Raw genomic sequence first — 26947 nt, 5'->3', positions numbered from 1 at the left:
CAGTGTCTCCGGGCGTTAAGGAAAAGGGGGCTGGAATGTAAACACAAGCTGGGAGGCGCAGCTCCCTTGGGACAAGCAAGGCCGGTGATGGGCATATGCTATTAGAAGTGCAAATACCAAGGGGAGGGAGGCTGAGCAACCTCTCAGGAACTGGAGCAAACATTCCTCTGACGGATCTCTGCCCCAGGTGAAGCGGCTCTTCCTTCCGACGGCAGCAGGCTTGAAGGATGCCCCTCCTGGGAAGCAGCTGGGAAGTTGGCCTCTGTGAGCAGCGAAGAATTGTCCACAGACTCAAATTCTGTCTCTACAGAAAAATGAAGAAGAGTTGGTTTTTATATGCCGACTTTCTCCACCGCTTAATGAAGAATCAAAGTGGCTTACAATCACCTTCCCTTCCCCACAACAGACACCCTGTGAGGTAGGTGGGGCCGAGAGAGCTCTAAGAGAGCTGTAACTAGCCCAAGGTCACCCAGCTGGCTTCATGTGGAGGAGTGGGGAAACCAACCTTGTTCACCAGATTAACTCTGCCGCTCCAAACCACCGCTCTTAACCATATTTTCCACATAGTACTTTTTTAAACAGCTAGATTCTTCTTCTGTACAATAGACATCAGGCTGAGAACAGCCCTCCTCTTATTGATGCATGCTTAGGGGAGGGGGAGAATTACATATATTACGTTTCACCTTACAGCACTGTTCAATTTAATTGCTTTATTTATTACTTTAATTTCACATGATAAAGGAATCAGAAATGCTTTGGCAGCAAAGTGAAAAGCAGCAAAGTGAAAAGCACCTACCCACAATTAACAGTTGATTCAGGACAACATGATAGAACAGGAGATAAGCTAGCAGCAGGAAGAAAATTTAAAGGGACAGTAGCCCTAAGAAACCTCAATAGCATTTTGTCTGGTGTCGACAGTCAATTTGATGTTGACAGTCAATTTGATGTTGCTATTAAAAGTTGTGTATTAAAAAAAAATCTCCCCAAATCTTACAGTCTCCTTTGTATTCAGACCACAGGGAAAACTCAGACTTGCAGTGAGTCTATTTTTTCCTTTTTTTTGTTGTTGCTTTGAGTCACTAGCAGGATATAAATATCTAAGCAATTTGGTTAGCCCTTGTAGTCCCAGAACGCTGGACTAGATGGATCTCTGGTCTGATCCAGAAAGGATCACCTTATTCTCTTAACCCTGGTGTGTGTTGGAAGCTCAAAGCAAACGACAAACCATGGTTTAAGAGCTGCTAGTCTGTTTTTGGTTGCCACCTCCTCAGAATGTCCTGGTTTCTCGGTGCAAGCAGCTGCTGAAGGCAGAAGAGCAGACCTAACTTTGGTTTGTTGAGTTGGAAATCACATCAAACCACGCTTAGCACTGAAGATGGGTAGCAAGCCCACTTCAAATTATTGTTTTCAATTCTGGCTTGCCACAGCCAGTTCAGCCAAGCCATTAGGAAGAATTTTCTAACCGTTAGAGTGGTTCCTCAGTGGAACAGGCTTCCTCGGGAGGTGGTGAGCGCTCCTTCCCTGGAGGTTTTTAAGCAGAGGCTAGATGGCCATCTGTCAGCAATGCTGATTCTATGACCTTAGGCAGATCATGAGAGGGCGGGCACCTTGGCCAGCTTCTAGGCATGGAGTATGGGTCACTGGGGGTGTGGGGGGGGGAGGTAGTTTGGAATTTCCTGCTTTGTGCAGGGGTTTGGACTAGAGGACCCTGGTGGTCCCCTCCAACTCTATGATAGTTTAGGTTACTTAAATATTGATTAGAGCAAGGGTCCCCAACATGGTGCCTGTGGACACCATGGTGCCCACCATGTTTTTTTAGAAAGTGGGCAGACTCAGGAGGGGCTTCTGCCCAGCAAGCCTTCCGATTGGCCATCAGTGGTTTGATTGGTTGTGCAAATTTCAAAAAACATTGCTTTGGCAGCAGCTGCCACCTCAGGACAAGCACCTTCCCTGTGTGACTGAAGGTAAGCTGCAGCAGTCATTTTGTGGCTGGTTCTCCCTCCTGTGACAGGGTAACCAGGCTCTCTATTAAAACCGAGTGAACTGATCGATGGCAGCAGTCCCAGACTGAATGGCTAGCATGGATGCAACCAGCCTGCAGTTTGCTTAGGGGCTTTATACATTGAATCTGGCTTCCGGCTCAGAGTGATCCTGGAAAGCAGCGGGGATGAGCGAATCTGTAGGACTCAGAACCAAAATTATCTTTCTGATTGATGCCTTGTATCAAATACCCCCACTGCATTTGGAAAGCAGGCAGGTAACCAGTGTAAGGAGCCCTGTGGGGCAGAGCGGTTAAGCTGCAGTACTGCAGTCAAAAGCTCTGTTCACGACCTGAGTTCGATCCCGACAGAAGTCGGTTTAAGGTAGCCGGCTCGAAGTTGACTCAGCCTTCCATCCTTCTGAGGTCGGTAAAATGAGTACCCAGCTTGCTGGGGGTAAAGGGAAGTTGACTGGGGAAGGCACTGGCAAACCACCCCGTAAACAAAGTCTGCCTAGTAAACGTCGGGATGTGACGTTTTACTTTACCTAACCAGTGTAGAAAGAGAGCTATTTCTGTAGTCATCCCAGATTTTGAGCTTCCTCCGCAAGGAGATCTGCAATGGCGCCATCATTAAAGTCGCAAGCACCAGAGGCCTGTGCATTTAATAATCATCACCTTTTATAGTTTTATACCCTCTAGACTGCTGCAGGAACTTGCAATGTTAATTTTGCTTTGTGGTTTCCAAATGATTTTTTTTTAATTTCACTTGAAATTTGAAAGCCACCCTGAGAGTTTTTTTTCCTGTTCCTTAAATTAGAAAGGCAGGGTACAGTTTTTTAAAAAATAGTAAACTTGTCAGCCTTGTGCCATGAAAAGCAGAAAATTGTACATTATGTATGTTTTAAGGTTGGACAAAAAAATCTACAAATTGATCGTTGCTTGGGGATTTGTACAAATTATCCTGAATTATCTGATTTTCAGAGCAACGAGCCACTAATCCTTGCTACTTTAAATTTCACATTCTGTTGGGAGACTGTTTTGTACGACCTCTCTTTCGGAGATATCACCAAGGCAATCTACACGCTTTTGCAATCTTACCCTGTCTTTTTACTAGGTGTTCACTAGTCTTCGGTGATTATATACAGAAATAAGATGAAAGGGCGTAATTAAAATTTGTATTAATAGATTAACCCTCCTTTATGTTTAGTATCAAGCCTTGGGGCTTTCTTTAAAAAATCTTTGCTTGGATAATGCAAAGCCAGCCATTCATCTGGGGATGTCCTGATTCATCAGTTTTTCTGGGAATTCAATCAAAGCAGTTACCCTTCCAATAACCCACAAGACAGTGAAGAATAGATCCTCCTCTGGAGTTGACGTTACTTGTTGCAATGGGGAAAGCCTTCCATATTTCTCACTCCACAGAAATGAGAGAGAGAGAGAGAGAGAGAAAAGAGATGTTTAGACAGCATTCTAAAACTGCCTTGGGCAGACAAGCCATGGGGAGGATAGCCAGGGCATACTACCTACCTGGATCGCTGCTTTACCCAACCTAAGATTTTTTGTTTGTTTGTGACATGAAAACTTCCATTTAAAGAACGGGAGATTTTTAGAACTGGAAAATATCCTCTCTCTGTGGTCGCAGAAATACAACTGAGGGAAGAGCGTGCCCCCCTCCCCATGATCAGGTGACGGTTTGGGCAGGAAAACATAGCCCCAGGGGGAGGGGAGCGCTCTGTGGAGCTGATAGATATGGAAGCTGAAAAATCTTCTCTGTTGGCAGGCCTGCGCATGTTTAGTCCCATGCACAGAAGACCCGATGATGAACGGGAGATTTTTAGAATTGGAAGATATCTAGTTTAAATCAATGAAAGCAAGCTGGCGCCCCTGAAAGTAGCAGCATTCCAAACACCATCTGTCTCCTCTGCCCACTTTTGCCAAGCCACAACACACACCCTCACTCAAGGTGGCTTCTTCTGTTTGGAAGGCAGCAATGTGTAGTGGTTGGTGTCCAGCTAGGAACAGGGAGACCCAGATTCAAATCCCCACTCTGCCACTGAAGCTCGCTGGGTGACCTCGGGCCAGTCATGCCCTCTGAGCTTAACCTATCTTGCAGGGCTGTAGTGAGGGTAATATGAAGGAGAGGACAATGGCATAGGCTGCTTTGGAGCAAGGAAATAATTAAATGATCCGGAACCGAATACTATTATTTGGCTTTGCAGGAAGCCAAAGAAGATGCCAATTTATAAGGAAGCAGAAGTTTCTGTACTTCAAAAAAATAAGTATAAATTATGAGGAAACTATTGTTTCTCTGTTCCTTTGCGGGCCTAATTGGAAACGTAGCAGCCTCACCTAATAAGGAAAAGTTGGCTACAGCTCTGGAAGGCATTGTGTACTCTATATACAGGGAGGGGTCTATGAAAGGGTTGGGTGGGGGGTTTCTTATGCAGAGATCACAAAGATGCAGCCACCCTTCAGTTACTCCCCTTCTTTACCTAAGCTGGCTTCTGATCCAGAATCCGGTTCTCCAGGTTTGCTCTTCTCAGTCTGCATCATAGCAACTGCGTAAAACAAAGAGTAATCAAGAGCCAGAAGGCAAGGACAGGCAGCCCAACTCTGCTAAGCATCTGCATAAAGTTCTGCTGGTGGTTTTAATTTTTTTTTTTTAAAGGCGACACCCAAGGCTGAATTTGGAAATCCAGCAGGTGTACAAAAGGTAGTAGCATGTGTAAAATTAAACTCTCAGCGTGTCCCTCCTCCAACAAAGTTTCAAGGCCTTGAGGTTGAAAAAAAATGATTTTTGAAGAGTGTCAGTAATGGTCTCCAGCAATCACAGAAGCTGGAGAGGCTTGCTGCGGCCAAGCCAGCATGGTGTAGCGGTTAAGAGCGGCAGACTCTAATCTGGAGAACCAGAAGCCTGCTGGGTGACCTTGGGCCAGTCACAGTTCTCTCTCCGCCCATGGGAGGCAGGCAATGGCAAACCACCTCCGAGCGTCTCTCGCCTTGAAAACCCTAAGGGAGGGGTCACCATAAGTCAGCTGCGACCTGACGGCACTTTCCACCACCACTTGGTGGGGCTTCGGTGGCCTGGCTCCTCCCTCATTAGCTAACCAAACGAGAATAAATTAAGCTGAAGAGCAAACTCTCACTCCTGACTCCGATCTGCTCTTAAAACCTTCCCAAACCTACTTCCGTGGATTTTAAAAACCACCACACAGCCTTACACCACTTGCCGAGCAGTGTTTGTCCACTCTCTCCCACACACATACACATACTCCCCCCACACACACACCCCAAGCTTTTTCAGGGCATCTGGGCAGCCCCTTTGGAAACAGAAGGCTGAATAAGCTAAGACTTCCAGTTCAATCCCACTGCTGAGTTATGCCCTTAAGGGGTCCGAGTTCCACTGAAGAAAAGCTCATACCTGCTCCAGGCAGCTCGACACCTTCAGCAGCCCCAACATCTTCGGGTTGTTCCGGGGGAACCTCCTCGGCTTCCTCCAGGCCTGCAGAACCAATGAGAGGAGTGTGAGAGACAGAATGGCTGTTGACAAGCTAAACTGACACAGGGGCCATTTGTCTCATATTCCAGTTTTTTTAAGTCATCTCAGTTCACGCCTCAAAACCAGAGCATGGTTTACACTGACCACAGCCCTTCACACAATACATGACCAACTTGAAGTACTTGAAGGGCTACCATACAGAGGATGGTGTGGAGTTTTTTTTCTGTTGCCCCAGAAGGTCGGACCAGAACCAACACTCCCTCCAAAAATGTACTTGATCTACTGTCCTTCCCTACAGACTATCCCACCCTCTTGACCCAACTCCCCTTCCCGTATTACCTGCTTTGGGGATCACAACCCGCCTGCGTACGTCTTCTCGCAGTTGTACTCCAGATCCTTCTTGGCCAGTTACCTAAAGGAGGGCACAGAAGATTGGCAATGAACACCCCAGTCCAAATTCCATCTGCAACCATGCTCCCCATCGCCCCAAGTGAAACTGGCAGCTTAGATTCAATTAAGCAAATTATATTCAATTTGCACCATCTATTCCAGCTGTAATGTTCTAGTTTGGACTACCGTTAAAATAGTCTAGCAAGGAGTTGGAAGGAACGCAGGATTTATTTATTGTTAATCAGAGGAGAGAAATAGGGTCAGAGGGGCACAGAGAAGTTGCAGTGGCATAGCTAGGGTTGCCAACATCCAGGTGGTAACAATGAAAAAATTGCCAATACTGTACAGTAAGTCAACAGAAATACCAGTATAAGGCTCAGAATAATGTGTAAATGATATTTCAAAAAGTTCTCGCTCGGGGGAACTAGTTATGCGACCCCGAGCAAGAACATTTTGAAATATCATTTTGATATGAATTCATTTTGCACTTACCTTTGAAGAAGGCTCTCCTTGTATGTTTCACATAGTTGTAGTGTTAATTGTATATGTTTGTTTATTGTGGTCTACACTACACCAAATTTGTGTTTGCCAGTTGTGGTTTATTAGTAAATTAGCTTTGTAATATTTTCACTTTCAGTGTACGAATTGTCATTTACACATTATTCTGAGCCTTATACTGGTATTTCTGTTAACATCCAGGTGGTGGCTGGAGATCTTCTGGGATTACAATTGATCTCCAGACAACAGAGATCAGTTCACCTGGAGAAAATGGCCACTTTGGAAGGTGGATTCTATGGCATTATGCCCCACTGAGGTCCCTCCCCTCCCCAAACCCTGCCCTCCTCAGGCTCCACCCCCAAAGAACATAAGAAAAGCCATGCTAGATCAGACCAAGGCCCATCAAGTCCAGCAGTTGGTTCACACAGTGGCCAACCAGGTGCCTCTCGGAAGCCCACAAACAAGACAACTGCAGCAGCATTATCCTGCCTGTGTTCCACAGCACCTAACATAATAGGCATGCTTCTCTGATCCTGGAGAGAATAGGTATGCGATATGACTAGTACTCATTTTGACTAGTAGCTACGGATAGCCCTCTCCTCCATGAACATGTCCACTCCCCTCTTAAAGCCTTCCAAGCTGGCAGCCATTACCACATCCTGAGGCAGGGAGTTCCAAAATCTCCAGGTATCTCCCAACCCAGAGCTGGAAACCCTAGGTGTAGCACTAGTGGAACAGAGACACTGTGGTGTAGGGGGTTACACTGCTGGACTAGGCCTCGGGAAGATCCAGGGTCAGATTCCCGCTCCGCTATGAAACTCACTCAGGCCAGTTGCTCTTTCAACCTAACCTACCACACCGCAAGGATAAAATGGGCCATGAATGTTGCTCTGACCTCCTTGGAGGGAGGATGGGATAAAAAAATGTGGCAGAGAGACAGCAGGGTATGGAAGTCCTTCCCCTCAGTGCCCTCTTTGGCTTCTCAGCAGGCCCCACCTTCAGACTTTCTGCTTCAGTTGTCAGAACTGACACTCCGCTCTACTCCTTCTCTTTCCCTCAGCAACATCAAGCAACCGTCGCCTGGAGATCAGCCAGGGGCAACACCCTGATGCAGATGAGGAATCTCCGGCGTGTGGAGCATCAATATCTGGGATTGGTGAGTCAGCCTGTTCTAGGCGGGGCTAAATTCCCCCTGAAGGAGGAGCGGGTTTCAAGCGTGGGGAGGCGATATGAGAGCCGTGCCTACGGATGGAGCTCCAGGCTTTTTCCGTGGCATCTTTATCCAAACATGGTTGGCAATGCTTGCGGTGAAAGGGCTGGCTGACCGCTCAAGTGGTCACTTGAGGCACCAAATCAGCCACAATCAGTGTATGGGAAAACTCCTCTCCCCCCCCGGCCCAGCATGTGGTTCAGTGGGGGGGGGGGGGACAACTCTGTTGGGTCTATTTTCCCTCCCTTGTTTCGATAGAAGTTTGTACTTGCTCTTACTTTTGGATTTTAAATCTTTTCAGACTGACACGTTACTATTCCATGCTGGCTTTTGTTATTTTGTTAAACTGTTTTATTGCTTATTATGCTGTTAATCCCTTAGGTAGCGCTAGCTCAGTGGCAGATCCACCTCATTACACCCTGCCCTGCCCTCTTTACATCAAACCTCGGAATAAGCTCCTGTTAAATATTCTTTCCGCTTTACACTCATTATCTGATGCCGACAAACTAGTTCTCTTGCTTCCTGATATTGACCTTTTCGTTTCCTGAAAAATGGCACTTTATGGTCTAGCGGCTAAGAAAATTAGGGCAAAGAAAGCCACTGAATGAGGAAAGGGGCCGAATTGGTACATTTTAATCTTGTAAGGGATTTTACATTTTAAGTTGTTGTAATATTGAGCCCCATGACGCAGAGTGGTAAGCTGCAGTACTGCAGTCCAAGCTCTGCTCACAACCTGAGTTCGATCCCAACGGAAGTTGGTTTCAGGTAGCCGGCTCAAGGTTGACTGAGCCTTTCGTCCTTCCGAGGTCGGTAAAATGAGTACCCAGCTTGCTGGGGGTAAAGGGAAGACTTGGGAAGGCATCAGCAAACCACCCCGCAAACGAAGTCTGCCTAGTAAACGTCAAGATGTGACATCACCCCATGGGTCAAGAATAACCCGATGCTTGCACAGGGGACCTTTACCTTACCTTTTAAATATTGTCTAGATTGTAAAGGCCTATGGCCATGCACAATAAACATGACTGACTGACTCTTAGGTGCCATAAACTGAGGGTCTTGGTTGGGCTTCTGTTTTTCAAAACACCACTAGAAGCACGGGATACAGAGAATTCACAAGTTCCGTGTGGCGCAGTGGCACAGACCTTTTGGTAAAGAGGAAGTGCTGAGGATCAGCTTGAAGGTGCCTTCAGTGTGGGCACCCACACCATCATGGGGTTTCACAAGAAGCAGCCCCCCACCTCCCTCTCCCTCCACAGCAAAGTCTCGTCTCCCACCTGCACAGAAAGCGAGTCTCGAGGCCATACGCTGCCCCAGATCCACTGCAGGTAGCTGAAGAGGACAAGGACGCTGAGGAAAACAAAGTTACTGGACACACCCAAGATGGCGGAGGTGACTGGGAAGTTGTAGAGCAGGTACCTGTGAGAGAGGGACCGAGAAGGAAGCGAGGTTACAGTTAGGCAGTGGTCCAGGTCTTTATGCTGTGCTTTCACAAGCTGCTTCAACATAATTCCCAGAAGCTCTGCATGAGGGCCACAAAATATTGAGCTGTCTGGAGTCAGGGGGAGGTTTCTCGCCCTGAGAAAGAGACAAAGCACTCCCATCCCCCGAATGGATCTACGGGCTCCAAGCTATCCTCTAGTCTTACAGAAGCTTTTTCCTTACTGTGTTCAGTAGGAATGTATTTTTTTAAAAGTAGAATGTTGATGCTGATAGATTTGTGAGAAAATCAGTTTGTAATTAAAAATTCAAGTTCCTAGCCCTCAAGGTCATGAAGGTCTACTTTTCAAGTTTATGCTGATTTCAGCGCCCTGCACAACTTCTGGCTCTCGACTAAGGCCCGCACAAACCATAACGTAATACCTCAACCTAAAAAGATAATTGCAAAATTATGCCTGAGACATTATGCCCATTTCTTCAGTTGCGCTGATTTATATTCTGCGCACAATTCAACACTGTGGGGAATCAGGATTGCCTACGCAGTTTCCCACCGAGGAAGAGTAAGCTTAGGTAATATTTTTAGTTGTTTCAATTAAAGTGTATTTTGTTTTAGGGGGGCTCTACACCTCTATGGTCCAATACCTCTGCCCATAAGAGGGGGCCACCTAGGAAATCTCTCAAGAGTTTTCCCAACCCCAGTCAAAGATACTAAAGACATCCCCCCACCACCATCACCCTGAATATTTCACACCGGCTGCTCAGTCCTTACCGCAAGCCAGTGAAGTGAGCATGTATTCGCAGCTGGGCCCCATAGATCTGAATCCTCTTGCTTTGGATCTCAATCACAGCACCGATTGTTGGAGCATACTAGAAAGAAGGACAGAGACACGAAGTCAGTAAGTCACCAAGCCCTTATGAAGAGGGCAAAAAACCCTCCTGCTCCGCAAAGTGCAAGATTCCCCAACTGAGGCAACAAACGAAGCCCCCCATAATGAATTACAAAACATGTTTCAGCTAAAATTTAACTCATTATACATCTTGAAAGCGTTTTCCCCTTCCAATATTAGAGCTCATATTTCCTTCCTGCTCTTGAATCTTATCCACTGCTAAGAATGCTTGAAGAACATTGGATGAAACCCGCCAGAATCAGAGTGGGTTTTTTCCCCATCCATGGCATCATCTCCTGATGAAATTTGCTATGATTCAGTATCACAGCCAGCTAATTAAGTTTGGGGAAACACTCATCTAGATCAGGGCTTCTTAAACTTTTTCCACTCGTGACCCTTTTTTGCCCGAGAAATCTTTACGCGACCCCAGGTATATAGGTATATAAAATAAGTATACAAATCAAACATTTACTAATAAAAGGTTCAGAAACCTTTTACTGTTGCCAAATTTTTTGCGACCCGCACATTCAGTAACGCGACCCCATATGTGGTCATAACCCACAATTTAAGAAGCTTTGATCTAGATGGATTGGCTCTGCTAAGGTTACTGACAGCCTTGAGAAAGGTCCTGTGAAGGCAACCTGTCCCCTCCCATGAAGACAGTTACAGAGGGTAGCTGTGGTATAGTGGTTAACAGCACAGTGCAGTGGTTATCAGTGGCAGACTCTACTCTGGAGAATGGGGTTCTATTCCCCACTCCTCCACATGAAGCCTGCTGGGTGACCTTGGGCCAGTCAATTCTCTCAAAACCCAGCCCACACAAAGGCAGGCAATGGCGGCAAACCACCTCCAAATGTCTCTTGCCCTGAAAACCCTACAGGCAATGGCAAGCCACCTCTGAATATTTCGGAGAACCAGGTTTGCTGGGTGACCTTGGGCCAGTCACAGTTCTCTCAGGGGCTCAGGGGAGGGAGTGTGGCTCACTGGTAGAGCATCTGCTTGGCACACAGAAGGTCCCAGGTTTAATCCCCGGCATCTCCTGTTAAAGGGACTAGGCAAGTGTGTGTGTGTGTGTGTGTGTGTGTGTGTAAAGTGCCCTCAAGTCACAGCCGACTTATGGCGACCCCTTTTGGGGGTTTTCATGGCAAGAGACTAACAGGGGTGGTTTGCCAGTACCTTCCTCTGCACAGCAACCCTGGTATTCCTTGGTGGTCTCCCACCCAAATATTAACCAGGGCTGACCCTGCTTAGCTTCTGAGATCTGACTAGGCAAGTAGGGGATGTGAAAAACCTCTGCTTGAGTACCTGGAGAGCTGCTGCCGGTCTGAGTAGACAATACTGACTCTGATGGACCAAGGGTCTGATTCAGTATAAGGCAGCTTCATGTGTTCATTATACCCCACCAAGGTCCCCCCTCCCTAAATCCCATTAGGCTCCACCCTCAAATCTCCAGGTATTTCCAAACTTGGAGTTGGCAACCCTAGTTCTGCCCCTTATGCACCCAATGAGCAGAAGCATGCATCTCCTTTTTCCCTCACAGTAGCCGCACTGATCAATGAGGAAAAGTAGTACAGAAATATCATGAATAAAAATGTCACATCCACAGAGGGGAAGCCGGCTATCTCTTGCAGAAGGCCAAGGCCCATGAAGAGTGTTCAGTATCTGGCATCAACCTGTGAGAATCGTATACTTGAAGCTTGCTAGGAAGTCATGGGGGCATTAGATGTTCCCCGCTCAACATCCAATAGGCAGAGGCAAACTTTGCAAGCCTGGGAGGGGGAGAGATCAGCCCTGGGAGGGACTATGCAGGAGACAGGATCTGGGGAGTTTCAGACACCCCCCTCCAAGAGCCAGGGGTCAGAACCCTGCTGCCCCTCACCGAGTCCTCCTTGTAGTCCGAAAACAATTCGACCTCCATGGTTTGCTTCTGCTCTGAAAAGCCTGACAAGAAGAGGCTGGCAAAAGTCACGGTGTCCAGGATCTGCAGTAGGTCTGAACGATAGTGCAGCATAGCCTAGGCAAAGAAATAAATACATTTTGTATGCTTTCACTGATATTCGCTTTAGCTTTACCACCGTAGGACTTTTAAAAATCAAGTTGAGTAAAGAAAAGGACAACCAATCCACAGGCACACCAAACTCAGGTGCTCAGCTACAGCTGCCAACCTCCAGGGGGGGGGGGGGCTGGAGATCTCCCAGAATTACAACTCATCTCCAGACTACAGAAATAACATTTACTTATTTACAACATCTATTCCACTTCTCCTAGAGAAAAAGACTGCTTTGGGAGGTGGACTTCATGGCATTTTACCCTACCAAGGTCCCTCCCCTCCCTAGCCCTCACAGGATCCACCCTAAAATCTCCAGGCGTTTCTGAACCTGGAGTTGGCAACCCCACGCTCGGCTGCCATTGAGAACAATGTCTACACAGCCTGGAAGTTTTTGCTTCAACCAATTAAAGCTCATCCGGTTTACTCTTTCTGATTACAGATACTTCAAGTTGGCTGGCTTGAATAAGAGTTCGGATAGCGAGTAGGAACCCCTACTGTGTGCAAGGCATTTTTAGAACACAAGGTGGGTAGTCATCGGAAACAGGGCCTTTTTGATAGTGGCTCCTCAGTTCAGGAATTCTATAGTTGTTCACTTGGCACCACACCTGTAGAGTGTTAAGGACTGGGAGAAAGCTACTCCTCACTCCCTCCAGGCTTTCGGTGGAGAGTTTCTTTCACTTACCTCTCTTTGCCTTCACTTGTTCTGTCTTCGTTTGACAGAGCTCATGCAGTTTTTATATTGATTGTACTAGCAGTTTTACTGCAGCGCAAGGTTTGTTGTGAAAGATGTCAAATCTTTTCAGGCTGCTGCTTTTAGTGCTGATTTTTATTACTGTTTTATATGCTATAAACCATCTCGGAAGCCGCCACAGATCAAGATAGCCACAGACTGTAAACCTTTTCAATCAATACATCTATGTTTACATTTAACATATTTATGAGCCCATCTTTGTTCTAGGTAACTGGCTCAGTTTGGCATCATGCAGGATAAACCCATCAGTAGCTATAAGGGGTAAATGAACCACACACGTGCAGATGCCGACCAACTAGGGTTGCCAACTTCCAGGTGGTGACTGGAGATCTCCCACTATTACAACTGATCTCCAGGCGACAGATCAGTTCCCCTGGAGAAAATGGCCGCTTCAGCAATTGGACTCTATGGCATTGAAGTCCCTCCCCTCTCCAAACACCTATATGACGGGTAATGTCCGCAACCTTCGCACCAGGCAGGCAAGTCACCATGCGGTCCATGCACCCACCAGAAACCCAGCTATCTACATTCCTAAGGATTGAATCCCCCACTATAAGAAGCCCCCCTCCCCTCTGAGGCATATCCTTGGTAAAAGAGGATTTCTGTTCATCCACCAAGGAAGAGGTCCCTTCTAAGGTACCACATTCCCCTACCTCAGTGAGATGGCCTCCTTCCCCAAGGGCTCCATCATCTGAGACTGGCAGGATGCTGTCACCTTGGGACTGGGATGTGACTATTTCATCCCCTGAGTCCTTAGTCACCTCTCTCTCTGCCTGCCTCAACTCCTCCAGTTGAGCTACCTTGGCCTCGAGGAAGTGAACTTGCTTCCTGAGAGCCAGAAGCTCCCTGCACCGAGCGCACACCCACGACTTCTGTCCAGCAGGCAGATAATCATACATGTAACACTCAATGCAGTACACTGGATGGCCCACCCTTGAAGGTGGTGTAAGCAAGCCACCCCACTTTCATTCCTTTAGCTGGCAATTCGAAGGCCCGGAAAAACATGCCTCTATTAGATGGCGATTCTTATGTATACTGCAGACAAAAAAAAAAAAAAAAATTCCAAGCATATTTGCTGTTTAGGCAGTCTAATTTCATCTAAATTGCAATATAACTTGCATGATATTACACTAGTGAATAATTCAATGTTTCCGGTGTTATAATATTTATTATCCAAATATGCTGCTTAGCCTTATGACAGAATGAACTGGTTTATCCAAATTACTATTTCGCTAGAAAATACAGATTTTGATGTATGGGGGGGGTTTACTACTCAAGTGGCAAAAGCTGAAGATACATATACTAAGGTATCAGAGGGTGAAGTTGTTCGTAGCTGTCTCTTAGTATTGGGTGTATTTGCAACTTTGCTTGTAGAGAATAACAGCATTTATACTGGTAATTTTCATAAAAAAGGAGAGACACTTCCCCCCACTGTGGGTTCAAAATTTCCGGACAATTTACACTTCTACCATTAATGGACTTTCAACCTCTGATGCTCTCTGGAACATACTCAGACAGCTGTGGGGGTGCGCTTTAGTTACTACAGAATGCCTTTTTTCTGCACATCTGGGGCACTGCCTGTGTACGCAGAAGTCTGAGGGTGGCCTGCCTTTCTTGCATTTGCAGCTGACACAAGCCACCCTTTATTATATAGGTGGTAAGAAGAAATACAAGATGCTTTCCACCATAATTCAAGAACTCAGGGAGGGGGGAAAAGATTGAAAATATCAGAGAACTGGAGAATTACAGTGAGAGGCTTTGCTTTTTCCAGCAGTCAATTAAAGGATACCACATGGCTGGCAGGAAAAAATAAAGACATATTATGCCTCCCGTCTCACTGATTCGAAGTTTCCACATCTGTGCATGCACCAAAGCTTCCTCGGTAATCTTATTTTGCACCATATTCTTTACAGTTACAAACACTGTAATTGTAGAAGCTGTGGCTCAGTGGTGGAGCATCTGCTTGGCATGCAGAAGGTCCCAGGTTCAATCCCTGGCATCTCCAGTTAAAGGGACCAGGCAAGTAGGTGATGTGAAAGACCTCCGCCTGGAGAGCTGCTGCCAATCTGAGTAGACAATACTGACTTTGATGGATTGGGGTCTGATTCAGTATAAGGCAGCTTCATGTGTGTTCACTGCTTCCGGTGCATACTGGGCTTTGGAACCTTGTTACGTAGGAAAGTGTTGAGGACAGTAATGCTGGTGACAAAGAGAAACCATATTGGCTGGGTGCAGGCACAACAGCTAACTATGAGCATGAGTCTGGGGGAACCACAAGCGTGCATGCTGCTTCTCCCCCCTCCCCATTCTACCTCCTCCCCTAGCCTCTACATATGCAGGCAGATAAGGAAGGATTTCCACAGCAAACTATAATTTGGTGTTTTATCTGAAGCAGGGAACTGTGCAGTTTTGGGTTTGCCTGGAAAGCACAAACCAAACTGTGCCCTGGATCCCACAAACCTCCAGCAGAAAGCTCAGACTGTCCAGAATCTTCTCCACCTTCTCCTCCAGAGCCACTTGCGATCCCAGAAAAGTTTATTCCCAGGGTCAAGGAACTCGCATGTACTAATAGCTGCACCAGATCAGATGGCTGCACTGGGGAGGACGAAGGAAATGAGGTCACCCTTTTTTTGCCTCCCTTGTGAGTGGAGCTCCATTCAGAGAACAAAAGGGAAAGAACAATTTCTGCCCCTTCTCCCTGTCTAGTACAGCCAGCCAAAAGGTGCAGCAGGTAGTACACCCAAGTCCGCTGACTCTAGGAACAAACTTTCCTGAGATCATAAATGGCTCCAGGAAGTAGGATGGTGAAGAGCCTGCGATGCTTGCATTCACAGGATCCAGCCCAATGATTTAGAAAGAATAACCTCCAGTACCCTGCTCCAGGTACAACAGCAAACTCTGGCTTCCTCCTAAAGGGAAAATCATAGAATCATAGAGTTGGAAGAGACCACCAGGGCCATCTAGTCCAACCCCCTGCACAATGCTGGAAATTCACAACTACCTCCCCCCCACACCCCCAGTGACCCCTACTCCATGCCCAGAAGGTGGCCAAGATGCCCTCCCTTTGTTATATTAATTTATTTATATTAATGGCCTTTCACCTATCAGAACCCTGGGCCACCCAGCTGCGCTACCACCTACTTGGTCTAAGAACAACCCTTCAGTGGCTTAGCTAGAGAAAAGTCTTTCCCGAGATCACTGAAGATGGGACCTTCTGCATGCAAATCCTGTGCTCTACCTGTGGTTGCCATCTCTGGGTTGGGAAATTCCTCGAGATTTGAAGGTCGGGCCAGGGGCAGGATGGGTTTGGAGTGGGACTTCAGCAGGGTATAATGAAATACAGTCCACCCTCCAAAGCAGTCGTTTCCCCCACAGGGGAACTGCTTTCTATTCTGCAGATCAGTTGTAACTCAGGGAAATCTCCAGGCCCCACCTGGAGTTTGGCAATCCTAGCTCTTAGTGCTACCCCCAACTCGTTAATTAGTTGGTTGCGCAGGAGAGAGGGAACAGTTCCTGGGGTATAAGATACTGCATGATACAAGAATGATTTCACTGGGTGCAGTACAAGAATGATATACACGCAGGCATGAACATTTGGTATGTAATATGGTAACATCCGCCACGCTAACTCGGGGTGGGGGGGAGAGCGGGAAGCAGAAATCCCTGCCCACAACAGATAGCTGGCTTAGGAAGTCCTGGCTCAGGAAATGCTGACTCATTATGTTAATGGACAAGATAAACAACTTGTGGACATATGTGGGAAAGGAAAGTGTTTTTGCAGACGACATTAGCTCAAAAAACTGAGTTGTGTTATTTTAGAATAGTATTAAACCAGATGAAAGTGTCAAATGTTGACATGTATAAAAGTTAGTCTTATGTGGGTAATATATTGACTATTTGTTTATATTTTTCTCATTATCCTAGTTTGGAATGATTTACTCCATAGATTTCTCTCTTGTATTTCGCTTAATTTTTTTTAAAGAAAGGTGGGGGGGAAGCCTTAAACACACACATCCCGCTCACTTACACCTCAACCACAGGATTCCATTCTGCCTGAACCAGACCACTAACGTGTGTTGTACTATCACCTAGAGAGGAAGTGCTTAAGTATCTTTAAATATGATTGTTTACTTACATGTCTGCCTGCAACCTTGGGAGAATATCCTGCGCTCTGGGAATTAAGCGGAGAACAGCAATTATGCTTAGCTTGCGCTCTTCTAAAAAAAACTGCTAGAATTATACTACGCCACTGGTAGAGAATGTCCCCACTAGATGTGAACAACTGGATCAGGGAATTGAGTAAACAGGCACCAGAAATAATGTTTACCCTGCATATAAAGCGGGAATTTTCATGAAAAAAAGAAATTTCCCTTTTATATCTGTAAGATATAAGGTATATCTGTAAGAACAGACATGAGCCCATAAAAAGGTCCAAGATATTTGTGAAAGCACTCAGAATGGCTAATGTGTCTGAGAAACTGGTATACTCTACTCTAGAGAGCCAGCATGGTATAGTGGTTAAGAATGGTGGACTTTAATCTGGAGAACCGGGTTTGACTCCCCACTCCTCCACATGAAGCCAGCTGGGTGACTTTGGCCTAGTCACAGCTCTCTCAGTCCCACCTACCTCACAGGGTGTCTGTTGTGGGGAAGGGAAGGTGATTGTAAGTCGGTTTGATTCTCCCTTAAGTGATAGAGAAAGTCGGCATATAAAAACCAACTCTTCTTCTTCTGAATTAATCCAAGACCAGCCCTGCAGGATCAGGCCACCTATTCCAGAATCCTGTTTCTTATTTAACTCACCGATGGTTTTTATAATTGCAATCGGAGGCTGCCACTATTCTTCCCAGAAGGAAAAAGGTGTAACTTCACAGTGGCCCCACCCAGCATTACAACCTATGCAAATTTACCTGTTATTTTACAGAAGATGAAAAGCAGCCGTTGAAATCCCCCATCCTGCCCATTTTAAACATCCAAGGGGTGGACAGGTCCAGAGAACTCAAAAACGTTGCACGCTGTTTTGTGGTCTTAATAAAATATATTGCGCAACCTGTTTCTCACGGCAGCCGACCAGATACCTCTCAACACATCTTCAAACAGGACACAGAGGCCAAAGTTTCTCTCGCTTTGCCTACAGGTGATACTGAAAAATACACTACTGCTGAACATGGAGGCTTTAGACATTATGACCAACAGGCTGAGTGTTTGGATCCAGTGGTAATTTCTGCTGATGGAAGGGATTTCTGTCAGCAGAATGGGACTTGCTTACTTCCCTGTCCCACTGCAGCCCAAAATACTGCTGGGGGGGGGGGGGAAGACTGGACTTCCAGGGACAGCAGGGGAGTCAGTAAAATTCATCCCCCCTCTATTATCAGAAATCTGTCACTGGATCCAAGCAACGATGGGACTAGCCCTCCATGAAAACACAAAACAAAGAGGAAAGAACTCATCATTTAGGGTGGGGTCCCCAACTTTTCTGAGTCTGTGGGCACTTGTCTGAGAGCCAGCGTGGTATAGTGGTTAAGAGCAGTGGTTTGGAGCGGGGGAGTCTGATCTGGAGAACCGGGTTTGACTCCCTGCTCCTCCACATGAGCGGTGGAGGCTAATCTGGTGAGCTGGATTTGTTTCCCCACACCTACACATGAAGCCAGCTGGGCGACCTTGGGCCAGTCACAGTTCTCTCTGAACTCTCTCAGCCCCACCTACCTCACAGGGTGTCTGTTGTGGGGAGGGGAAGGTGATTGTAAGCCGGTTTGAATCTCCCTTAAGTGGTAGAGAAAGTCAGCAGATAAAAACCAACTCTTCTTCACCTTTGGAATTTTGGAAGGAGGTGGTGAGCAGCACCACAAAATGGCCGCCACAGGAGGCAGATCCAAACCCAAAATGGCCACCACAGGCGGTAGCTGCCAATACCTCCTTCCTTGCTTTGCAAAAGAACTGCAGAACGGGAATTTAAAAAAATTAAGAAAAGCCAGGGGGAGAAAGAGATTGGAGAATAAAAAGAAGGAGCCTGAAGGGAGAACGGAACCACACATGGACAAAGGAAAGCCCACCTAATCCTCCACGATTGCAGCTGCTACAGCAGTTGTGAAAAAGACCTGTTCATTTGAATGAGGGCAGACAATAACAATGAAGCCTAACAAATGGCTCCACCCACATTCTGTAAAGCTCAGTATGCACCAAGGGACGTACTGGCAGGTGCCATGGCACCCACGGGCACCACATTGGGCAACCCTGGTTTAGAAGATAAGAAGCAGCCAGCAAATAAGAAGAAATAGTAAATGTTTTTACTGGAGAGGAGACGACTGAGAGGTGATATGATAACCATCTTCAAGTACTTGAAGCGCTGTCATATAGAGGATGGCATGGAGTTGTTTTCCGTCGACCCAGATGGTTGGATCAGAACCAATGGGTTGAAATTAAATCAGAAGAGTTTCTGGCTAAACTACAGGAACAACTTCCTGACAGTCAGAGCGGTTCCTCAGTGGAACAGGATTCCTCGGAGGTGGTGGCTCTCCTTCCTTGGAGGTTTTTAAGCAGAGACTAGATGGTCATCTGACAGCCATGCTGATTCTATGAACTTAGGCAGATCATGAGAGGGAGGGCAGGAAGGGTTGTGTCAATGTTTGGCTCTTGTGGCCCTTTCTTACATGCCCAGGTTAATGCCGATGGCCACTTTGGGGTCAGGAAGGAATTTTCCTCCTGGCCAGATTGGCCAGGGACCCTGGAGGTTTTTTTTTTTTTTTGCCATCTTCTGGGCATGGAGCAAGGGTCACTGGGTGTGGGTGGGGGAGGTAGCTGTGAATTTCCAGCATTGTGCAGAGGGTTGGACTAGATGACCCTGGAGGTCCCTTCCAATTGTATGATTCTACTTTCTCTGAACATACCAGTATTTGTAGTGTGTCAGGCATAGGACACAGCACCCAAAAATGGACGAAACCACACCACTAACTAGAAGATATGTTGAGGGTAAAGACAGCAAGGAACAGTAGTAATTCCACACACAAAAATCCAGTACACTTTGCAGGATTGTTAACTTACGAACACATGAAACTGCCTTAAAATGAGTACTGCCTAGTCTTGAGTGGCCGCGACTCTCCACGGACTCAGGTGGAATTCTTTCACAACACTTACCACCTGATCCTTTTAAATAGAAGTGCTGGGGATTGAATCTGGGACCTTCTGCATGTCAAGCAGATGCTCTACCATTAGGGTGGCCATGTTGGGAAACATCTGGAGATTTGGGGGGGAGAGAGCGCAGTCTGAGGAGGGAGCTCAGAAGTGATGCAATGCCATACAATCCGCCCCGCAAAGCAGCCATTTTCTCCTGGGGAACTGATCTCTGTAGTCTGGAGATCAGTTGTAATTCCAGGAGAGCTCCAGGCCCCACCTGGAGGTTGGCAACCCTATCTACCACTGAGCTACAGCCTCTTCCCAAAATGAGCTAAGTGGACATCTTCTAAGACACAGCAGCTTGGAGTGCTTTAATTAGCAAATATTCAAGGCTTTTTATTAACATATTTTTGAAGTTAACCTATTATGTGGATTGCATATTGGCATGGCTGCCCCACATCTATTGTTACAAAAAGTTAATCTTCCAAGCAGATTTATTATGACCGTAGAAAAATTGTTTTATTTTTGCTTCTAGTGCTGGCCAGGTTCACAGAAAAGAAATTAGTTATTTTATGTTAATGTTTTACCAACTGTGGAATTTTGGTCATAGATTGATTTCTACCTAACAGTTTTTATCAAAATAGATTATTTATCCTGAGTAGCATAAACATTTTAAAAATTGTAAGAAGTTTTTTTGAAGGTACATCCCCCATTCTAGCCAATTCTCAGGGCAAGCAGAAGCTTTCTAGAAACTGCTAATATTTTGCCAGATTCTTCTGAAATGACAGTCAGTTTCGCATAGTGCCTCTCAAAGCACAAATGACCCAGGATATTTACGGGGGGAACAGAAAATGGAAAGTTTCATTTAAGAATTGCATACAAATCAAACTAAGAGTCCAGCATTCTGTTTTCAGCAGCAAACAACCAGATGCTTTTGGGAAGCTCACAGAGGTAGGAAAGAGAGAATCATTCTTCGTTACTTGTCTCCACCATAAAGGTACACTGCCTCTGAACAGGGAGGTTCTATTTCACTATTATGATTAATCTATACTGAAAGACCTATCTCCAGCATGACTTTTAGAAGTCATATTTTTAGGTCTCATTGTCACACGCATGTCATTGTAGAGCAGGGGTGTCAAACATCCGGCCCCTTGAGAGCTCTTATCCAGCCTGCGAGCCAGCCAAGGCAGCCCCCCCCAACTCTCGATCTCGGCTGACGAGGCATGCCCAAGTGGCATTTATGTCATGTCCTGCCCTCCTAACAGTTGAGTTCAACACCCCTGCTGTAGAGGGTACCATTCCTTTTGTTTATCCTCAGCTAGGGTTTGAGCACATCCAAGTTTCTGGGTCAGAAGTTGTGACTTTCAGCCACGAGAGACCCTCAGTCCCTCTCTTTCCACAAGGCCGGCCTTCATACACTCCATTATTTGGAACCACGTTCTTGGGCTAAGCCTGGTTCCAAATTAAAACCAGGTTTACAGGGGCAGCGACAGAACTAGGAAGGCATCATTCCAGATATCATCACCTTATCAGATTTTATCTAATGCATACACCCCTTTCATTTCCATAGACTGGGAAGAACCGGGTATACTTGTTCCCAGAAGGTGGAGCAACTACTGAAGACAGCAGAGAAGCCATTCTTTCCAAAGAGAGTTGGAAATGAACATGACGGCGGCCACCCCTCGCCCACCCGCTCCCTTCTCTGGCACATACGGATCTGGCTGACGATGAGATGACGCGGCCGCCTTTGGTGTAGCAGGATATGACCACCATGAACATCCCCAGGTTCTGGTTGACGGGAGACTCTGGCAGCTCCAGCTCCACAGAGATGCGATACGGCTGGCCGTACATGAGGACCTGCGGACACAGGACATGTCAGAGGGGAGATTCCCACCGCTGAGCAATTCTGGGAGCCCATTTAGTTTTATAAAGAAATTACGTCTGATCAAGAAAAAGCCAACCTCTGCACTCTGCTGATGTAGTCTTGCAACCCCCAATGTGGCATTTGTGTATACCAAGATAATGTGTTTCTTGGGGGGCCCTCGCTTCTTCCCCAAGGCTTTCCTCAACATCATTAGAGGTGCTTCAGAAGGCCCTTTCACCTTTATTCATCATTTATTTACTTCGTTTATACCCCACCTCTCTCTCCAATAGGGTCTCAAAGTGGCTTTCATAACTCTCCTCTCCTCCATTTTACCCTCACAACAACAACAACCCTGTGAGGTAGGTTAGGCAGAGAGCATATAAAATTAAATGGGCCCAAGGTCACCCAGCAATCTTCCACAAGAGAATGGGGATTCGAACCCGGTTCTCCCAGACCCTAGCCTAACACTAACCACCACACCACACTGGCTCGCCTTTGGGTCTATGGAGAGGGCCCACTTGGAAACAGCCCCTCCTCTCATAAGAGAATGACAGGTTTGCGCTCTCCTGGTCACATGGCAGCCATTTTGTAACTGCACTACCCTTTCCCAGAATTCCAAAACTTCCCACGGCCTCAAAGTTGGGGACCTTGAGTCTAGCCAACTTATCCAGTTCACTTTTCCACCTCAAAAACTAACAGTAGCCACAAGAAATGGAAACAGCTACTTGGCTACAGCTACTTGGCTGGGGAAAGCTTTTAGCACAGTCTGAGGCCCCTCTTAGTAGGCCGCTAACAGCCAACGTTGGGATTTGGGGAAGCAGGCTAGTGAAGCGATTTGTGGGCCAGTACGCTGTATAGGCTTCAGTGCAAGGCTGCCGAGAACCGGTCTAGCACAGTGACTAAGATCATGAGACGGGAGGTTCCCGCGTCAGATCTTGCCTTGAGTGTCAGCTCCCTGGGTGGCTTTCAACAAGTCACTCTCTCTCTCCACCTGCAGCCACTCCAGGTGTAACAGGGGAATAATCCCACAGCCCTGCTTTACAGGGTTGTTCTCAGAACTGTGCATCTGGATTTCAGGGGACAAGCTCCTCCCCATGGACTCGGGAATATCAAGGAGGGCTGGGATGTGTGAAACGTGTTGGGGAGAATCATTAATCTTTCATGCACGCTGAACTGTGCTGTCAGGAAGAACCGGGGCGACGCTGTCATTGGAAACCAGGTGAGCAGAGACCCACCTCCACACAGAAACTCAACACCCACACATTTCTAAAAAGCTATTTTTGTGGGCCCTCTGAAGCAAAAAACAAACAAAAGCAACTGAAACATCTTGGGAGGGGGACTGGTCACCCTCTCTCCCCATGCCATGAAATGCTACAAGCGGTAGGCTCTGATTTGGAGAACCGGGTTTGATTCTCTACACATGAAGCCAGCTGGGTGACCTTGGGCTAGTCACAGCTCTCTCAGCCCCACCTATCTAACAGGGTGTCTGTTGTGGAGATGGGAACGGAAGGTTATTGTAAGCCGGTTTGATTCTTCCTTAAGTGGTAGAGAAAGTGGGCATATAAAAACCAGCTCTTCTTCTACAGCAACTCAATTATTAACTGTTATAGCTGTGCACTCTTTGTTCTTGCAGTCTTCCTTCATATCCATTATATTACAAAATATTATAAATAAATATTTGATGAAGCTTGTGGCCTTCTATTGTCCTGTCTCCTGCCAGGCCTAAAAGAATGTGCACAAGTCTGTCTAGGAGAAGAGTTTTGAGTTTCTGAAGAAGCACCAGGGATCAACTATTTATAACTCACATTTTTGTCATATGAAAGGTACTGTTTGGTAAGACTTGTTACCCCACAGACTCCAAGAACACAGTTATCCTGGCTTGTGGTACTGACATCCCTGACAGAGAAACAGAAACGTTTCTTTAAAAACCATTGAACGTCCAAGACACTACTGAGGAAATGAGTTAGAACCAAGATGTTTCTCTCAATTCGAAGTGAGACATTACTTTAACCTGGCTTGGCCGACACCGACTGATGCCTGCCTCCAACCCTATTATTGTTTCCTAGCGGATTGTTTAAACAAGCATGTGTAACTTTCGTACTCAATAGAAAGGTGATTTCCAGTTTTGTGACGGCAGCAGAAATAAGCGTAACAAATAGCTAAGAATCATTTCTCCTCAGTTTTTCAAGCTGAATCTTGGAAAAGGCCAAAACCACCGAGTTCATCCTCCTCATCTCAAACCTCCATCTGCCTTTTCATAAAAAAGGCTACCTTGAGGCTGTAAACCAGGCCAGAAGCCCCTGGCCTGGAAGAAGGCGCCTTCCTTTCCAACAGGATTACCACAGTAATGTACAGAAAGTATTCTGGATACTGAGCAACACAAACACATTATTGTGTGCTTAAAAAAAATAGATGGTGGATTTTTTTTTGCCCCAACGAGAGTTCAAAATTTACACGAAGACAAACCTTCTCAAAACACATGTTACTAAATGCTGGACAGGGGGAGGAGATTGTTTTAGCTCTGCATAACAACTCAAACCGCCGGTCAATAGGAGGCAACTGAGGCAGCGGCACACAGGAATATCTAGGGTTCAATTCCTCAGATGAGGACCTAAAAATATTTCTAGTGGTAGATATTAAGAAAGATCCTTCTCCCAAGAGCTGCTGGCCATCAGAGCACATAATACCAAGCTCTATTGAATACAATTCAGGGGTCCTTAATGTGGTACCCATGGGTGCCACAGCGCCAGCTGAAAGCTTTTCTGGTGCCCACCAAGTGTTTTTAGGAAGTGGGTGGGGGCAGACAGGGCTTTTCCCCAGCAAGGCTACTGATTGGCTGTACAGATTTTTTTTAAATGTGCTGTGATGGCAGCAAAAGGATCTGCACAGTGTAACTGAAGTTAACCTGTGGTCATCATTTTGTGGCTGGCTCCGCCTCCTGAAGCAGCCATTTTGTTGCTACGCCCAACATGCCGCGTCAGAATTTCAAATAAGCCCACGGGCTCAAAAAGGTTGGGGACCCCTGGAACACATGAAGTGTTCATCATGCATTCATAGAACCTAGGATTACACCCACTGTCCAAATTCGTAACCAAATTCGTAACACTGCGATACTGGCCACTTACCCGGTCGCGGCTGTTCTTGAGGAAAGAAACATTGGCAACGGGAAAAGAGCATAGTTCTGGTCCAGGCAAGCTGCAATCTGACCTATAAAAAGTGAGAAGACCCCCCACACCAAGATCCAAGTCAGATCCCAACATTTTTGGGAGATTCTGTTGCCTCTCAAGACACCCACCCCCTCCTTGAATACCTGCCAGACTCTAGAATGGCTCTTCTCATGGAGGTGGTAAGCCCACATGCTGGCTGCATCACTTCAGACTGTGGGGGGATGGGGGTCATTAGTGATAGAGCACATGCTTTGCTTGCAGAAGGTTATCAATTCAAACCCTGACATTATTGTTAAAATGGCTGCCAACTTGGAAAACTTTAAGAGGGGAGTGGACATATCCATGGAGGAGAGGGCTATCCATGGCTACTAGTCAAAATGGATACTAGTCATGATGCATCCCTATTCTCTCCAGGATCAGAGGAGCAGGCCCAATATATTGGGTGCTGTAGAACACAGGCAGGATGTTGCTGCAGTTGTCTTTGTTGTGGGCTTCCTAGAGGCACCTGGTTGGCCACTATGCGAACAGACTGCTGGATTTGATGGGTCTGGGTCTGATCCAGCAGGGCCTTTCTTGTGTTCTTATGATCAGGTAGTAGGTGATATGAAAGGACTTTGACCTGAGACCACGAAGAGCCACTGCTGGCCAGGTTGACATTATTTATTATTATTTATTTACTTCATTTGTACCCACCTTTTTCTCAATGGGCACCCAAGGCTGCTTACCTCATTCTCCTCTCCTCCATCAGGTTAGGCTGATAAGAGCGTGACTGGCCCTAGGTCACCCAGTGAGCTTCCGTGGCATGAGGGGGGATTTGAACCCGGGGTCTCCCAGATACTAGTCTGACACCCTTAACTACTACACCATACTAGTAGCAGCAGTGACCCTGACAGACCAAGGGTCTGAGTCAGTGTAAGGCAGCGTCACATCCTCCATCAATTTTTTTTTACAAATCCCACACTTCAAGAAAACGTTGCTAGAACACTGCTCCCTGACGCATTAGCTTTCTATGTGCAAGGATTTTTAAAAAATTGTTTAAAATAAAATAGAGAATGCAGGAGCATTCAACCACGGGAGCCTAGACTTGCAACCTGAAGCAGTACAGCCCAGATTGACTGCCTCAATAAAAATCAAGCTTACAAGGCATGCATGCATATATACAGCTGGAACTTCCTAGCTCAAACCTTCCTCCCATAAATTCTCAACTGCATTTATAGAAATAAAGTACCCCAAAAAATGTACAGCTCCTGTGCATCCAACCTATCCACAGAGGAGGAATGAAAAATTTATTGCTCTGGTTTTGCAGTTTTCCAATCAGCCTCCATCGGGGCAGGTCACTGGGCAGCCTCAGGTGCAAACTCAACACAGAGACACACCAAAATTACAACAGCGAAATACGCCCAGAACGGGGACTCGTGCAGAAACACAATGCATGGGCTTCCTTGAAGGTACACAGTTCTTATTTGTGCACAAACTAAAATTAGTTATTTTAAGAGTATTATTCAAGGGGTGGGGATAGAAGTCTCCTCTAAGAATCTCTCAAAAAGTCTGGAAATTAAATTCCAGAGGGGGAAAGCACATGACGGCAAAACAAAAATAAGAGTCTTGTAACACCTGGAAGACTTATTTTGATATAGTTTGCAGACTACAGCCCACCATCAGATACGTGACCAGCTCTTTTCGGTCAGGAGACTATTGCAAACAAGTGGAACCAAAGGCCATGAAACACAAGAGTTGACCTGCCTTTGCAAAATTCAAACGTATACCAGAAAAGAACAGGAACCATTCACAGCAGATGGCCACTACTGTAGTCCAATACCGATCATCACCTCTTTCTCCACCCTCACTTCCTACCCTAGCCACTGACCTGAACTGGTAGTGTACGGGGCTGACATAGCTGACCGTCGGCATATAGGAGTAGTAGAAGCTGCCGTACAAGAAGATGGAGACCCAGAGGAGAAGCAGTAACACGCAGAGCAGAATGGCCGTCTGCAGGACGGTGCGCCGCACCCGGAGAATCAGCAGCGTCGCCACGTCCTGGGCCCAAAGCAGGAAGGGTCCGGTGCTGCCCGCCATGGCACCGGCAGAAGAAGGCAGCAG

At 46.5% G+C, this 26947-nt stretch overlaps 1 protein-coding gene across 1 annotated transcript; it reads right to left on the bottom strand.

The window, feature by feature from the left end:
- On the bottom strand, positions 1-26947 carry BSCL2 (BSCL2 lipid droplet biogenesis associated, seipin). The gene is made up of 10 exons (XM_056852288.1): positions 26715-26947; positions 24806-24887; positions 21530-21673; positions 11782-11916; positions 9785-9882; positions 8853-8994; positions 5820-5892; positions 5403-5483; positions 4474-4539; positions 1-304 (listed from the first exon to the last, which is right to left on the bottom strand). The coding sequence occupies exons 1-10, from the start codon at positions 26921-26923 to the stop codon at positions 144-146; spliced, it is 1191 nt and encodes a 396-aa protein (XP_056708266.1). The 5' UTR covers positions 26924-26947; the 3' UTR covers positions 1-143.

Source organism: Euleptes europaea, chromosome 7 (genome assembly GCF_029931775.1).
Source record: "Euleptes europaea isolate rEulEur1 chromosome 7, rEulEur1.hap1, whole genome shotgun sequence".
NCBI classification, from domain to species: domain Eukaryota; kingdom Metazoa; phylum Chordata; class Lepidosauria; order Squamata; family Sphaerodactylidae; genus Euleptes; species Euleptes europaea.
This window is presented reverse-complemented; position numbering and strand designations above follow the sequence as displayed.

Coding starts and splice junctions, on each gene's coding strand:
- BSCL2 (XM_056852288.1), bottom strand. CDS start 26,923: ATGGCGGGCAGCACCGGACCCTTCCTGCTTTGGGCCCAGGACGTGGCG. Junction 9,883..11,781: donor CGGACTACAAGGAGGACTCG/GTGAGGGGCAGC, acceptor CCTTCTTTCTAG/TATGCTCCAACAATCGGTGC. Junction 5,893..8,852: donor GAGACTCGCTTTCTGTGCAG/GTGGGAGACGAG, acceptor GCCCTCCTTTAG/GTAACTGGCCAAGAAGGATC.